The following is a 15,081-nucleotide window of genomic DNA, read 5'->3' on the forward strand; positions in this document are numbered from 1 at the left end:
GAGACCTGTACTCTAGTTTAAGCTAGTCCCCGAAAAAGACATTGCCCCTAACAATCAGTCCTTTAAGGTCCCATTCACTGCCTATGATTGAACCGAAGGGCCATCGCCCTTCTCCCCACCTCCTTGTTGGCCTAGGAATAGCTACAGGCCTGAGCACTGAGATGGGGGGGTGGGGGTTGGCAACTTCCCTTTCCTATTATCAAAGCCTATGCAAAGACCTTGCAGACATCTTAGAAGAAATAGCTCAGAGCATTATTGCAGTACAAGACCAGACAGACTCACTGGCAGAAAATACCCTCCAAAGTTGAAGAGGACTAGATCTTCTCACAGCAGAAAATGGGGGTTTATGTATGTTCCTTGAGGAAGAGTGCCATTTTTATGCCAATCAGTCCAGCATTGTAAGGGATGGGGCCCAGAAACTACCCAACCAGGCCTCAAAAAGAAGACAGGAATTATCAAAATCTTGGAGTTCCTGTAATTATATATGGAATTAGGCATCTTGGGCACTCCCATTAGCTAGCTCTTCCTAATGCTTCTCCTTGCACTATTATTTGGTCCTTGCATTCTTAACTTTCTCACCTGCTTTATTTCCTCTTGTTTAGAAGCCTTCAAGCTCCAGATGGTACAACAAGCCAGGACACTGAACTACCGTTACGACCCTCTCAGGGAAGATGAAAAAAATTCAAGCTGCTGAACCCCCCATAACGACATCCCTCCTCAGCATTAAGCAGCTAGAGCAGTCAGCGACCCTATCCCCAATTCCTTCTATAATCCCCAAGGCTAAGGCTAGCTTGAGGATCAAAAGGGGGGAATGAAGTGGAAAATAAGACTTTTGGGGGGATAGCTATCTGAATCTGTGCCAGTAACCTGTATTCTGATGCAGATTCTTACTAGCAGATAATTAATTCCATTGTTATCGTGATGCCTGTCCTGCCTTGCAGAACCTGTTTCCCGGGATACTCCCATTTTACAGAGGCCATATCATGAACCATATACAACCCCCAGAGGGGACTGCCAGCACTAGCACCAGCCAGGCCAAGCCTTTGGGTGTAATCTCATTTCCCTCTCCCAACTCATAGGGGGCTGCAAAGCCCACAAAAAGTCCAGAAGCCTGACCCATATTTGTGGGACAAAGAAACTAAAAGGGATAAAAGGAAAGCTTCCTCCATATTCATCACTCAGTCTTTGGAGGCTGATACCCCTGAGTCACTGCACTAGTTCATTAAAGGCTCCTCTTATGACTCCTCTGAGTGCTCAACTGAATATTCTCCCACGCCACCTGGCATCTTATCTACAACAGCTGTAGGTTTGTCATATATGGCCTTTATCATGTTGAAATATATTCCCTCTATTACCACTTTGCTGAGTTTTTATCAAACACTAGAGGCCTGGTGCATAAAAATTCATGCACTGGAGAGGGGTCCCTCAGTCTGGCCTGCCCGCTCTCACAGACCAGGAGCCCTCAGGGGCAGGAGGCAACCCGGCGATCAGGGGAAGGCAATGCCTCATCACACCTCTGCTGCTGCCACTGCCGGCAGGGCAAGCCTCAGCTGGCCCTGGTTACCTGAGCCTCAGGCAGCCCTGGGTGGCTGGGCAGCCGACATCTGAGGCTTGCCTGTGCCTCGGGCTAATCCTGGGAGGCTGGAGTGCTGAGGGGACTGGGGGGTCTCTGGAGGCAGGCACGCAGAACCTATAGTTAGGTGCTCCTATATTGGGTGCATATATGTTTACCAGGGTAATATCCTCTTATTGGGTTGATCCCTTTAGTAGCCTGTAGTGGCCTTTGTTGTCTCATGATGGCCTTCATTTTGAAATCTATTTATCAGATATGAGTATTGCTACTCCAAATTTTCTTTCTTTTCCATTTGCATTGAAATTTTCCCCTAATCCTTTCACTCTCAACCTCTGTGAATCTTTTGTTCTGAGGTGGGTCTCTTATAAACAGCATACAGTTGGGTCATGTTTTTGTATGCATCCAGCTACCCTATGTCTATTGATTGGAGCATTTAATCCATTTACATGCAGGGTTATTATTGATGATACTTATTCATTGCCATTTTAATTCTGTATGCCTAGGTTTCTCTCTCCATTTCTTCTTCTCATTACGGCAATCCCTTTAGCTTTTCTTATAATGCTGGCTTAGTGGTGATGCACTCCTTTACCCTTTTATTTGTCTGGGAAGCTCTTTATTTCACTGACTATTTGAATGATAGCCTTGCTGGATATAGTAATCTTGGATTCAGATCCTTGCTTTCCATTACTTTGAGTACTTCATATCATTTCCTTCTGGCCTATAGAATTTCTGATGAGAAATCAGATGACAGCCTTGTGGGAACTCCTTTGTAGGTAACACTTTGCTTTTCTCATGCTGCCTTTAAAATTCTCTCTTTATCTTTAATTTTTGGCATTTTAATTATGATGTGTCTGGGCATGGCCCTATTTGGGATCTTCTTGCTTGGGATTCTCTGTGCCTCCTGAACTTGTTTGACTTTTCCCTTCACCAGGTTAGGGAAGTTTTCTGCCATTATTTCTTCAAACATTTTTTCTATACCTTGCTTACTTTCTGCCTCTTTTGGCACATCTACTATGCAAATATTATTGTTTCATGCTGTCCCACAGCTCCCTTAAGCTGTCCTCCTGTTTTTTAATTGTTTTGTTTTTCTTTTCTTATTCTCTGATTGAGTGATTTTTTTTCTACCCTGTCTTCCAATTCATTGATCTGATCCTCAACTTCCCCTAATCTGCTGTGTAATCCTTCCAATGTGTTCTTTGTGCTATGTCATTCTTTATTTCCATTTTCAGTTACTATATCATTTCTCATGCTGTTGAGCATCTTTACCATCATTATTCTGAAGTCTGTATCAGATAAATTTCTTATTTCCATTTCATTATCTCTTTTTTCTGGAGAATTCTCTTATTCTTTCATTTGGGCGTTGTTTTTTTGTCTCATTTTTGCTGCATGTTTGGGTGACTATGTGTTAGGTAGATCTGCTATGCCTGTCAACCTCTAGTGCAGGACAGTGTCAAATGCTGTTTCTGACTAATTAGATCAGACTCAAAACCTCCAGAGACAACCTCTGCCTGCAGGCTGATTGGATTCTGTCTTGAGTAGCTCTCAAGCAATAGTCCACTGGTGTGAGGAGAGTTTTTCCAACATTGTGGGTCAATTGCTTCTGCCTGGAGGCTAACGGTTATTCTCAGTTTCTTAATGGGCCTCAGAAATTCCACACCCACTGTGGAGCAAGGTTTTTTCCAATAGGGTGACTCAGCTGTCCCCCCACACCCCCTGAATAGCTAAAGCCTGTGTAAGAAAGATGACCTCCGCAGCATGAAGAATGACTCAGCACAGGGCAGCTGGGAGTCTGCCTTCTGATCTCTAACCCTAGGGCCCCCAACCTGGCTTCTGCTCACACAGCTCCAGTCCACTCTTCCCTCCCTCTGCTGGAACACAGGTGAGTGGCTGAACATGGAATTTTGTGCACTGGCCCTTTAAGTGGGTGCCCACATTTCCAGCCATCTTTCCCTGGCAGACAGCAACCATTCTGCTTTTCACAGTCAGATATTATGTGGGCACTTTTCTCAGTTCTAGTGCTCTCTGCTGGGGGGCTCAGTTTGTGGACAGAGTACTCATTGGCAACTCCCCACAACTGAGCTATCTCTTTGGCACTTCAGCTGCTGTCTGTAGGATCCAGTCCAGCCCTTTCATGCCTCCACCTTTCCTACCAGTCTCTATGCAGTCCCCACTTTCCATTCTTAGTTATCAGGGTTCTCTCTAGCTAGTCTTCAGTTGATTATTCAGGATTTTTTTGTATTTTAGTTGTAATTCCAAATTACAACTAAAGCCGGGAGCATGTCTGTGTAGCATCCACTTACTCCGTTGCCATTTCTTGTCTGTTCTTTCTCAACGTTACCTTATCTATCCAGGATCTTTTGTAGTCCCATATAAATTTTGGAAATTGTTCTAATTCTGTGAAAATGCCATAATTTTTTATAGTGATGGCATTGAATCTGTAGTTTGTTTTGGGTAGCATGGACATTCTAACAATACTAATTCGTCAAATTTATAAACAAGTTTTTGTTTTTCATTTATTTGAATCTTTACTTTCTTTCATCATTGTCAAGTTTTCAGTGTATAGATCTTTCATTTCCTTGGTGAAATTTATTCCTAGGTATTTTATTCTTTTTGATGAAATAGTGAATAGGATTGTTTTCTTAATTCCTCTGACAGATATTAGTAGATAGAAATGCCAAAGACTTTCATACATTGATTTTGTATCCTGCAAGTTTACTGAATTATTTTGTTAGTTCTAACAGTTTTCTGATAGTCTTTAGGGTTTCTATATATATAATATCATGTCTTCTGCAAATAGAGAAAATTTCACTTCCACCAGAGAATATAGTAACATACATTTAACGTATAACATATAACAGAATATTACAGATATTAAGTTAATCCTTTAGCTTCTATATAAATGTTTAATACAAGTGATTTATAAATTAATAATACATGACATATATCATAAACAAGAATTCTACAAATAGATATGAATTATGATGAAATCTATTAATATCCTGACATCTTGTTCAGGCACTTTGAACATTCTGTTTTCCATCCCTGGGAGGCTCTTATGCTCTTTCATCTAATATATTGCTATCATTCCTTCAGAGCTCAGCTCAAATTTTCCCTGGCTTCCCAGACTAAGTCAAGTGCCCTGTTATACTTTCTCATCATACCATGTAATCCTTTCATGATTACAATTACATAACAATGTATCTTTTCACTATCTTTTAGTTCTGTAAAATCTCTGATAAAAAGGACTTAACTATCTTATTTTCTATTTTATTCCTAAAACCAAGCTCAGAGATTTACAGATTAAATGAATGAATAACTATGGAATAATTGTTAGAAGAATTTTCTGGCTTATATATTTATTTAAATAGAATTGCAGACTTACTCTTTTAAGACCCCCATCGTGCTATTTACCAATTTTTCTTCTGGTATTTAAAATACAATTAACTTTTCTGTTAAGGTAAGTTCAAATAATGCAGAAACTTTTCTTTTTAAGAAACATTATTATTTGACAAACCAGTAGGATAATTTACTTTCTTTTGTCTAGCAGTGTCCATCTTAAATAAGATTTGCTTCTGCTTAATACATTATTCCTTTCATGGTCAGTAGTAAAAAAGCTAGCAAGAAATGAAACAGAAGTCAACAAATAACATAATTTTTTTAAAAGTACTTTTATAAGCCTTAAAAGCATTTTCACAGTACAATACTAAAAAGTTAACAAAGATTATATAGAAGAAAAGGGAGGAAGGGAGGGAAATCCACATAGGCACTGAGACAAGAATAACACTTCTTGCTTACAAACAACATGTTTCTATTAATATTTACTTTATTTTCCTCAGAAATCAATAGAGAATAATGGAAACTATTTTTGTAGCTTTCAAAAGAAACATAAAAATATTCCTTATAACTTACCTAGCTCTCTTTTACACTACCTCACTCACTTCTTGAGAGAACTGCTTATCCCACCAACATTTCTATGGTTCTGATGGGGCTGCTATTGTGGTATCTCACTTCCCCTAGCCATGGGTGGGCTTGTCATCTGACCGAGACAAAAATTTTACCGTATTCTCCTCAATACAGTGGGCATACATAATCTTAGCTGGGGATTAGAGGTGGAAGGAGGGGATTTCTTCTCCCATCCTATCTAATAAAAGAGAAACATGGTAATTAGCCGTACGTCCGCTACCCTTCCCATTGGCTAATCAGGGCGATATGCAAATTAGCTGCCAGCCAAGATGGCGGCCGGCAGCCAGGGAGCTTGAAGCGAACATGAGGCTTGCTTGCTTCAGTGACGGAGGACTCCAACGTTCCCCGCCTGCCACTGCCGGCCTCTGAGCTTGCAGTTTGAAACACTGTTACCAATATAGAAGCTAAACAAAATCCCAGAAACCCGCTTTCAGCCAGCCGGGATCTCAGAGCTGGAGTTGAAACAGTGTTTCGATTATAGAACCCAAACAAACCAGATACCTGCTTTCAGCAGCGGAGGCCTAAGAGCTGGAGCCAAGACTCAGAGCTAAAGCTGCCCCAGAATAAAAAAGAAAAAAAAGAGCGGTTGGGAGCTTCAGTCACCCGCCAGTCTGAAAACAGCCCTCAGCCCCTCACCCAGACTGGCCAGGCACCCCAGTGGGGACCTCCACCCTGAAGGGTGTGTGACCAGCTGCAAACAGCCATCATCCCCTCACCCAGGCTGGCCAGGCACCCCAGTGGGACCCCCACCCTGATCCAGGACACCCTTCAGGGCAAACCAGCCAGCCCCCACCCGTGCACCAGGCCTCTATGCTATATAGTAAAAGGATAATATGCCTCCCAGCACCGGGATCAGCAGAGCTGCGAGGCCTCCTGGCACCGGGATTAGCGGAGCCGAGAGGCCTCCCGGCACCGGGATCAGCGTGACGGGGCAGCGCCCAAACCCCCTGATTGCCCTGCGGCTCTGTATGTGACAGGGGGCGGGGCCACTACCTCCCTATCCGCCCTGCTCTGTTCGTGACAGGGGAAGACACCCCAACCCCCTCATCAGCCCTGCTCTGTGCCTGATAGGGGGAAGCTCCCCCAACCCCCTGATCGCCCTACGGCTCTGTGTGTGACAGGGTGCGGCACCCCAACCCCCCCACCCCACGGGCCCTGCTCTGTGTGTGACGGGGTAGAGCCATAACCTCCCCATCGGCCCTGCCCTGAGTGTGCCAGGGTGCGGTGCCCCAACTCCCTGATCGCCCTGCTCTGTGTGTGACAGGGGACGGTGCCCCAACTACCCTATCAGCCCTACTCTGTGAGTGACGGGGGGGAGCTCCTCAACCCCCTGATCGGCCCTGCTCTGTGCGTGACAGGGGAGAGCTCCCCAACCCCCTGATTAACCCTGCTCTGTGCGTGACAGGGTACGGAGCATCAACCCCCCTGATGGGCCCTGCTCTGTGAGTGACAGGGCGTGGCACCACAACCTCCCCATCGATCCTGCCTTGAGTGTGACGGGGGCGGTACCCCAACCCCCTAATCAGCCCTACCCTGAGCGTGACTGAGGGTGGCATCGCAACCTCCCGATCCGCCCTGCTCTGTGCACGACAGGGGCGGTGCCCCAATTCCCCAATCAGCCCTGCTCTGAGCCCGACCAGGGGCTGCACCTAGGGATTGGGCCTGCCCTCTGCCACCCGGGCAGGCCAAAGCCAGCAGGTCGTTATCTCCCGAAGGGTCCCAGACTGCGAGAGGGCACAGGCCGGGCTGAGGGACTCCCCCCCGCCACCGAGTGCACAAATTTTTGTGCACCGGGCCTCTAGTCTATACATATAAAAGCCTAAGCAACTGTTCAACCAGTAGCTATAATGCACACTGACCACCAGGGGCCAGATGCTCAACACACAGGCATGGAAACATGGAACAGACTGATGAATCTCAGAAGGGAGGTGGGAGGGGGGAGAGTGGGATGAGATTAACCAAAGATCTTATATGCATACCAGCGGCCTGGTGTACTGATTCATGCGCCGGTGGGGTTCCTCGGCCTGGCCTGCACCTTCTCGCAATCCAGGACCCCTTGGGGGATGTTGGACTGCCCGTTTCAGCCCAATCCCTGGAGGCTGGCCGAGGGACCCCACCAGTTCACAAATCCATGCACTGGGCCTCTAGTAGTTAATAAAGTAAGCTTGATCCCAGAATTGTCAGCAACCAAAAGAGAATGAAACCCAAAGGGAAAAATGGAATGGGAGAGAACAGTTCTAGATGATATTTTTCTTCTCTAGATTCAGAAAAATCTAGAAACTAGTTCTAGTCCTTGCTTTTCCATGGTTTAGTCATCTAATAAATCCCTCCCCCCCTTTTTTTGTTTAAACTAGCTTAAGATTTGTCAGTTACAACCCAAAAGTCCCAATAGATTTCCTATATTCATTTAGGCTTGATAAATATAAAAATCATAGTTTTTTTTAACTGCCTTGTTCTTACAAATCTTAGTAATGATATATCCTAAATGCTCCTTTTCTCCTGCAATTATTTTTCAGTTTTATTGGGGTATAATTCACCAATAGAAATTGTATATATTTAAGGTGTACAACTTGATTTTTTATATACATAATATGGTAAAAGATCACCACAATCAAGCTGATTAATATATCCATCACCTCAGAGCTCCCCCCCCTACAATTTTAAATATATACAAGTAAACCTTTAAAGAAGCATAAAGTACATGTATTCTTTTTAAGTTATTATATGTAAATAAACCAAAAATATATAGCTCATATACATGAAAATGACACATCTTCAAGATTTAAAAATGCTACATTATTTTAGATATAAACACTGTAAATTTAGAGCACTCTAAATTTACAAAAAAAATGTTTTCTAGTAATAATAAATTATCCTTAGTTCACTGTATCATTTTTACTTTACCATATAAACTTTTACATTTTAACTTTTTAATTCTTGTAATAACTTCGCTTAAAACACAAACACATTGTGCAGCTGTACAAAAATATTTTATATTCTTATTCTGGTTTTTCCATTTTTAATTTTTTTATTTTTAACATGTACACATTTTTTATTGAAACTTAAGACACAAGCATATACATTAGCCTAGGCCTAAACAGGGTCATCAATATCACTGTCTTCTACCTCCGTATCTTGTCCCCCTGGAAGGTCTTCAGGGGCACATGGATGGAGTTGTATTCTCCTATGATAACAATTACTTCTTCTGAACTACTTCCTGAATGACCTGCCTGAGTCTCTTCTTGAGGTCCCACTCTTTTCAGAGATATGTCCACAATGATTTACTTGGTTTATTCCTTTTTTTCTCATAGATTTGCTTGTAAGCAGATAATGTACGATAAACATTCCTTTCTATTAATGAAAACCTTTTGGTGTTAGAGTTCAGGTTTTCAAACTTTTTAAGAAGCTTGATGAGGTCTTCAGAAGCTTCTTCTAAATCCTGCACTGGGAATTTTTTTCTTGTTCTCCTGCAATTTCCTTTTCTCTTTCCTCTTCTTCATCCATACATTCCTTTTCCAGTTCCAACTACTCTTAATTAGTCAATTCTTCAGGAACCACCTCTAGGAGTTCTTCATTGTCATTCTCATCCACATCCTGGTTAAAGTTGTTTGCCATCTCAACCATAGCCTTGGGTATTTTTGCAACCTCTGCACTAAGATACTAGGCAACAGTAATTTTTCAGCTCCATTATAATATTATGGGACTACCATCATACATGTGGCTCTGTCATTGACCAAAACATCATTATGTGATGCATGACTGTACACAAAAATAATATATAAAACAGTAAGAGTTTCACAAAATAGTACCTCTTCTATGTGAAGTACTCATATTTTCTACTATGTTTTATAATGTTGATAAATATTTCAAAACCTACCCTTGTGATGTAGTGCAATTTGAGGCACACAAAAAAACAAATTAAGTTGTGACTTTTTCTGCCATGTTTCAATGACCACTCATCTATCTGTTTTCTGCCCCTCAGACAATTGAAATCTTTCATTCACTGATGACTCCTCTCTTTTCCTTTCACTATATTTCTCTTTTACTTCTTTACTATAATTTTAGTAGGATCTAGAAGGGTAAAAACGATAAACACAAAGCCTGAGTCTGATCTTTAACTCAAAGCCTTCTACAACTATTTTTAAAAATCATGAGTTTCCTAACCTTTTTCTGGCTGATTTAAGGTCCCTCTGCTAATTATGATGGCCTTAATTGCTGTATTCTGGGAGTTACCATTACAGCTTCCCAAGGCAATCTAAGGAATTAAAAGGGAAAGGGGAAGAAAAAGGAAAGTGCTGATAGTGACGTAAGAATCTATATCACAATTCCATTTAACTGTAAAACTAAATGTAAAATTGTGGTTAATTGTTCAAAATTAAACATAGTTAAATAATAAATGGAAATTTCTTTTTGAGGGAAGACTTTAGGAAAGGTGTCTTCCACAAAGAAAATAATCAAAAACCAATTTTCAAATACACCATGATAAATAATATTTTTATAAGTAATAATGAGTACTTACAAGGCAAGGCTACTCAACACATATTGTACGTGCTCACATTCATCTGGGAATGATGCACTGGCTGATGTAAAACAAGAAAGTGCAGTCTGAAGAACTTGAAGTTGCGGCAAAGGGACTTGCCATCTTCCAGCATAATCTTCAACCACCTGATAGAGAAGCAATCCAAAAAGTATATTATTATATAAATTGTCCTCAACATCTCCAGTTTAAAATCTGAATAAAACTTAGTAGATAAATTAAAATATTAGTTATGCTTGAACACAAATGATGGGGGGGAAGGGTTTTTTATTGTTTATTTTTATAGTGAACATCTAAAAATAAAATTAACTATTTTATTTGAATATTTGGAAAAGAAATATATTATATAAATGATTGTACCATTCAGCTGCCAAATATTTACCAAACTTTGTAGCACATACTCTTCACCTCCTATGTTTAGCTTTTGTCAAAATACTAATTAATATTAAAATAGCTAGATAGCAGAATATAGTATTAAAGTAAAAATAAGTATGTATTATTATTATCTTTATTTATAGGACTGAACTCTAAGCCTTCTGGCAACAATCGAGTATTAAAGATATAGTGGCATGATGCTCTAATTATGAAAGTTAAAACTGTACCACGTTATGGAGAAAAGAGTGCAGAATATAATCAGGCTTGGCTCTGTCTTTGGGTAGTTCATTTTTCTTCTCTATGCATTACTTTTCTCACCATAAAACAGAACTAATGATTGTCTTGCATGCTTACTCTTAAGTTAATTTATGTAAAAACACTTTAGAATGATCAATCACTATAAAATATTGATATATATCATGTAGCTATAAATCTATATAAAATTATTCATATGCAAGACTGCTGCTATATTAAAACAATGTATTATATTTTTAAAATTTATCATATAAAACAGATTGACCAACTACAGCCTGCAAACCAAATTTGTCATGCAACCTGCTTTTTGTATAACCCACAAGTTAAGAATGGATGTTATATTTTTAAATGATAAAAAAATATTTTGTGCCAAAACCGGTTTGGCTCAGTGGATAGAGTGTCGGCCTGCGGACTGAAGGGTCCCAGGTTCAATTCCAGTCAAGGGCATGTACCTTGGTTGCGGGCACATCCCCAGTGGGGAGTGTGCAGGAGGCAGCTGATAGATGTTTCTCTCTCATCGATGTTTCTAACTCTCTATCTCTCTCCTTTCCTCTCTGTAAAAACTCAATAAAATATATTTTAAAAAAAAAAAGAAAAGAAAAAAATATTTTGTGATGTGTGAAAATCATATGAAAATCAAATTTCAATGTCCATGAAGTTTTATTGAAACATATCCAGGATCATTCATTTATGTATTACCTATAGCTGTTTTCCTGATACAAGAACCAAGTTGAATAGTTGTGACAGAATTGGCTTACAAAGACTAAAATATTTATTATATGCCCCTTTACAGAAAGTTTTCCAACTCTAATTTAAAAGCTGGGAAAACTAGTGCAGGGTAAAAACACCAAGAACACTCACAGCTCAAGGACTTTTCATACTAATCACTTTCTTTTGGGAGACAATTTTTCATTGGTATCTTGTATTTCTATAGTTTTTCAAAAAGAGGTTCTGATAGCCTTTATCTTTTATGTATTGGAAATGACCTTAAAAAATAGATGATGTCTCCCTCCAGACAGTGAGCCTGTTTACTGTCCCTATAATCATGATGTCAATTCCCTCTAGAGCAACCGTGGACAAACTATGGGCATCCGGCCCGTTTGAAATGAATAAAACTAAAAAAAAAAAAAAAAAGACCGTACCCTTTTATGTAATGATGTTTACTTTGAATTTATATTAGTTCACACAAACACTCCATCCATGCTTTTGTTCCGGCCCTCAGGTCCAGTTTAAGAACCTATTGTGGCCCTCGAGTCAAAAAGTTTGCCCACCCCTGCTCTAGAGCAAAGGTCAGACAGATATGCTTCAGACCACTATAAAAGAGAAGGGTTCTCTAAACTTGGGGTCCTCAGATGTGATGAAAACTTACTCTGAGTGCAGGATCCACCTGAGTCACTCACCATCTTTGTGAGACTAAGGGGCAAGAAGAACCAACATAAACATGAAGCTCATGCTGCTTGCTGAGCATTCTATATATATAAAAGCCTAATATGCAAAGTGTCCCCTCAGGAGTTTGACCAACCAGGAGTTTGATCGCTCACTATGACATGTGCTGACCACCAGGGAGTGGAATGAACGGAGACCAGGGTCGACAGCCGGCAACCACAAGGGACCCCACCCATACACGAATTTTGTGCACTGGGCCTCTAGTGAGTAATAAAGTCCTTTATCTCTTATCCAGGAGTTTTGTCTTCTGCCCACATCCATGAAAAAGTGGCAGGCTTAGATAAACTCTCAGACCCTCACAGTTCTTTGACAATTCCAAACTGCAATACCAGGCAGCTAGCACAGGTCTCCAGTGTTTATAGGTCCATGTTTGGATAAAAAAGAAAGCGAGAAGGTATTATCTCTATGACCTAGTATCCCTTCCAAATCTTATAGTACTTACTAACTGGAAATAAAAAATTACTACTAACTATGATGACCCCAAGTTGGGTAGACTTTTCTAAACCATCTTAGGGCAAAAAAGAATATTAGATAAACAGGGGTTCCCTGGCTTTAAATTTTCTCTTCACTAGAGGGTTTGATCAGCTTTATTGTCTCTCTTTTTTTGCCACCACAACACCATTTTTGTATGACATAAAAAATATGCAACTGACAGTCTCAGTTTTCCTGTTCTCAGTCCCAAATAGTTTATCCTAATCCATATCTATTTACAACCTTATTCACTTTCCATTTATGGGCTGGGTTTATCTCCTTAGAAGAGAAGCTTTCTACTTTTTCAACTTCTATTCTCATTTTAACTTCCCCCATTCACCAATATTCAGCTACTAATACCCTGCCTGATCTAGCTGAGCCCAAATCTAATACAATAAAAGTCCTTGGGGCAACATCTCCAATACGTTTGCCACAATATCCTTGAAGAGACAAACAAAATTGGCTAAGTTCACATATTTTTTTACACTGTTTAATGTCATGCCAGATGCTGCTATTAACATAATACTGTAATACCATTTTTCTTGGATATCTTTTTCTTAAATATGTAATACTGTATACAATGCATTGCCCTTTTACTTTGAATATTTTCTTCTGTGCTATATGTGCTATCATAAGCATTCAGCTACAGACACAGACAGTAGGGTGGTAAAGGCCTGGAGTAGGGCAGGAACACTAGTGGAGGGTGGTAATGGGGAAAAAACGGGGACATCTGTAATACTCTCAACAATAAAGATTTTTTTAAAAACAACAACAAAGAGAAAGATAGTAGCTTTAAAAGTAGAGAAAACCAAACTTAACCAACCATCAAGGTAAATATGGCCAGCAAATAATAAAACGTATTATCCTAATTCTCTTGATAGGATACACCAAGAAACAATAGCATTTTTGTGGTACTTCTACCAAAGATGCATAAATTCATTCCAATCATGAGAAATCATAAGACAAACTCAAATTGAATGATATTCTATAAAAAAAAATTGATCAGTACTCTTAAAACGTGTCAAAATCATGAAAACCAAGGAAAAACTGAAGAACTATTACAGACTAGAAGAGACTAAGGAGAAATAACAGCTATATGCAATGTTAGATCATAAATAACCAGGAACAGAAAAAGCATTAGTGAAAAAACTGGTAAATTTCTAATAGGGTCTATAATTTAGTGAATATTACACCAATGTTATTTTCCTGTTCTGACAACTGTACTATTTTCTATTAAATATAAGGTTAGCTCAATTTTTTAAAGTTATTTTAAAACAAAACTATTTTGTTCCAACCCTTTACCTCAATTTCCAATGTTCTCATTTATTTTCTGGAGGTTTTTTTTATAATATAAGCACAATTGTTCACATATTTTCCCTAATATGTTTTCTGACTACACATCAAGATTTACCCTTGCCTATGGGTATTTTTTAATAGTCACTTAGAAAAATAAAGCAGGTAGGTTGGCAGCACTGTGGAAAGAGTATAGGTTTTGGAATCTAACAGCCCTGACTTTGTCACTAAACAGCTGTGTAATATTAGCAGAATTATTCTTCTCAGTCTATAAAATGAATTTAACATCACTATAATCACAGAGCTACTGAAGAACTAAGTAAGATATATATTAAAATCTAGGGTAATTCCTGGCACAATAAGAAACAAGAGCTATTATTACCAGTATACCTTGTTTTAAGAAAATGGCAAGATTAAGCTTACTTCGGTGGCTCTTTCATCACATCAGTCTGAACTGTTTATTTGTCTTCAAGGATGATTAATTACAAATTTTATTTTTGGCAAGCAGACTGGCCACACCCAAATATAATCTATTCCAAAGGTATTGCTGCATGTCAACTGTTAGTTCAATACTCATTGAAAAATGAAGCATATCCTAGATACAGCAATACAAATAAAATGCTTCATGCCTGAACAGATAACTGAGGATTCTTTCTCTGCCTCCCCCAAATTCCCCTCGCCCAGTTTTCCATTGAGAATCAAGATGACAAAGAAAAGCTCTATTCAAAAAAAGAAGAGTCACTTGTCATTTGATTTTTTCTATCAGGATAATCACGTAAAGAAAGTCTAAAATTAAAGTCTTATTTAAAAACCCCAGCAAAATGATTTGGAAGTAGATTCTAGTAAGTTAAAGTTGTTTGAAATTTGCAAGGGGTTAATCTTTGGTACAAGCAATCTAAAACCCAGTTCTTTTGAGGGCCCAATAAAGCATACTGTCTGTTTGGCTCATTACTCAAGATAATATTTATATAACATTAAGGTCTTTAAAAGGTTCTGTAAATGTAGTAAGACTAAACATTTAACAAAATGGAAAATGGAGTAACTAAGTATCTCTAAATCTTAATATACCGTATAATCTTACTATTAAAAGGATTCTTCATCCGAACTGGTTTGGCTCAGTGGATAGAGCATCCGCCTGTGGACTCAAGGGTCCCAGGTTCAATTTCGG

General features: G+C 39.5%; 1 protein-coding gene across 2 annotated transcripts in view; it reads right to left on the minus strand.

Annotated features, from left to right (window-relative positions):
* ZNF654 (zinc finger protein 654) overlaps window positions 1–15,081 on the minus strand; it is a 128,933-nt gene that overhangs the window by 89,168 nt on the left and 24,684 nt on the right. For both annotated transcript variants that reach the window (XM_081087080.1, XM_081087079.1), the window contains exon 2: window positions 10,056–10,201. In XM_081087080.1, the coding sequence (XP_080943206.1) occupies window positions 10,056–10,201 (146 nt within the window). The remainder of the gene's footprint in view (window positions 1–10,055; window positions 10,202–15,081) is intronic.

Source organism: Myotis nattereri (assembly GCF_964212035.1).
Source record: "Myotis nattereri genome assembly, chromosome: 3".
In the NCBI taxonomy this organism is placed as follows: Eukaryota; Metazoa; Chordata; class Mammalia; order Chiroptera; family Vespertilionidae; genus Myotis; species Myotis nattereri.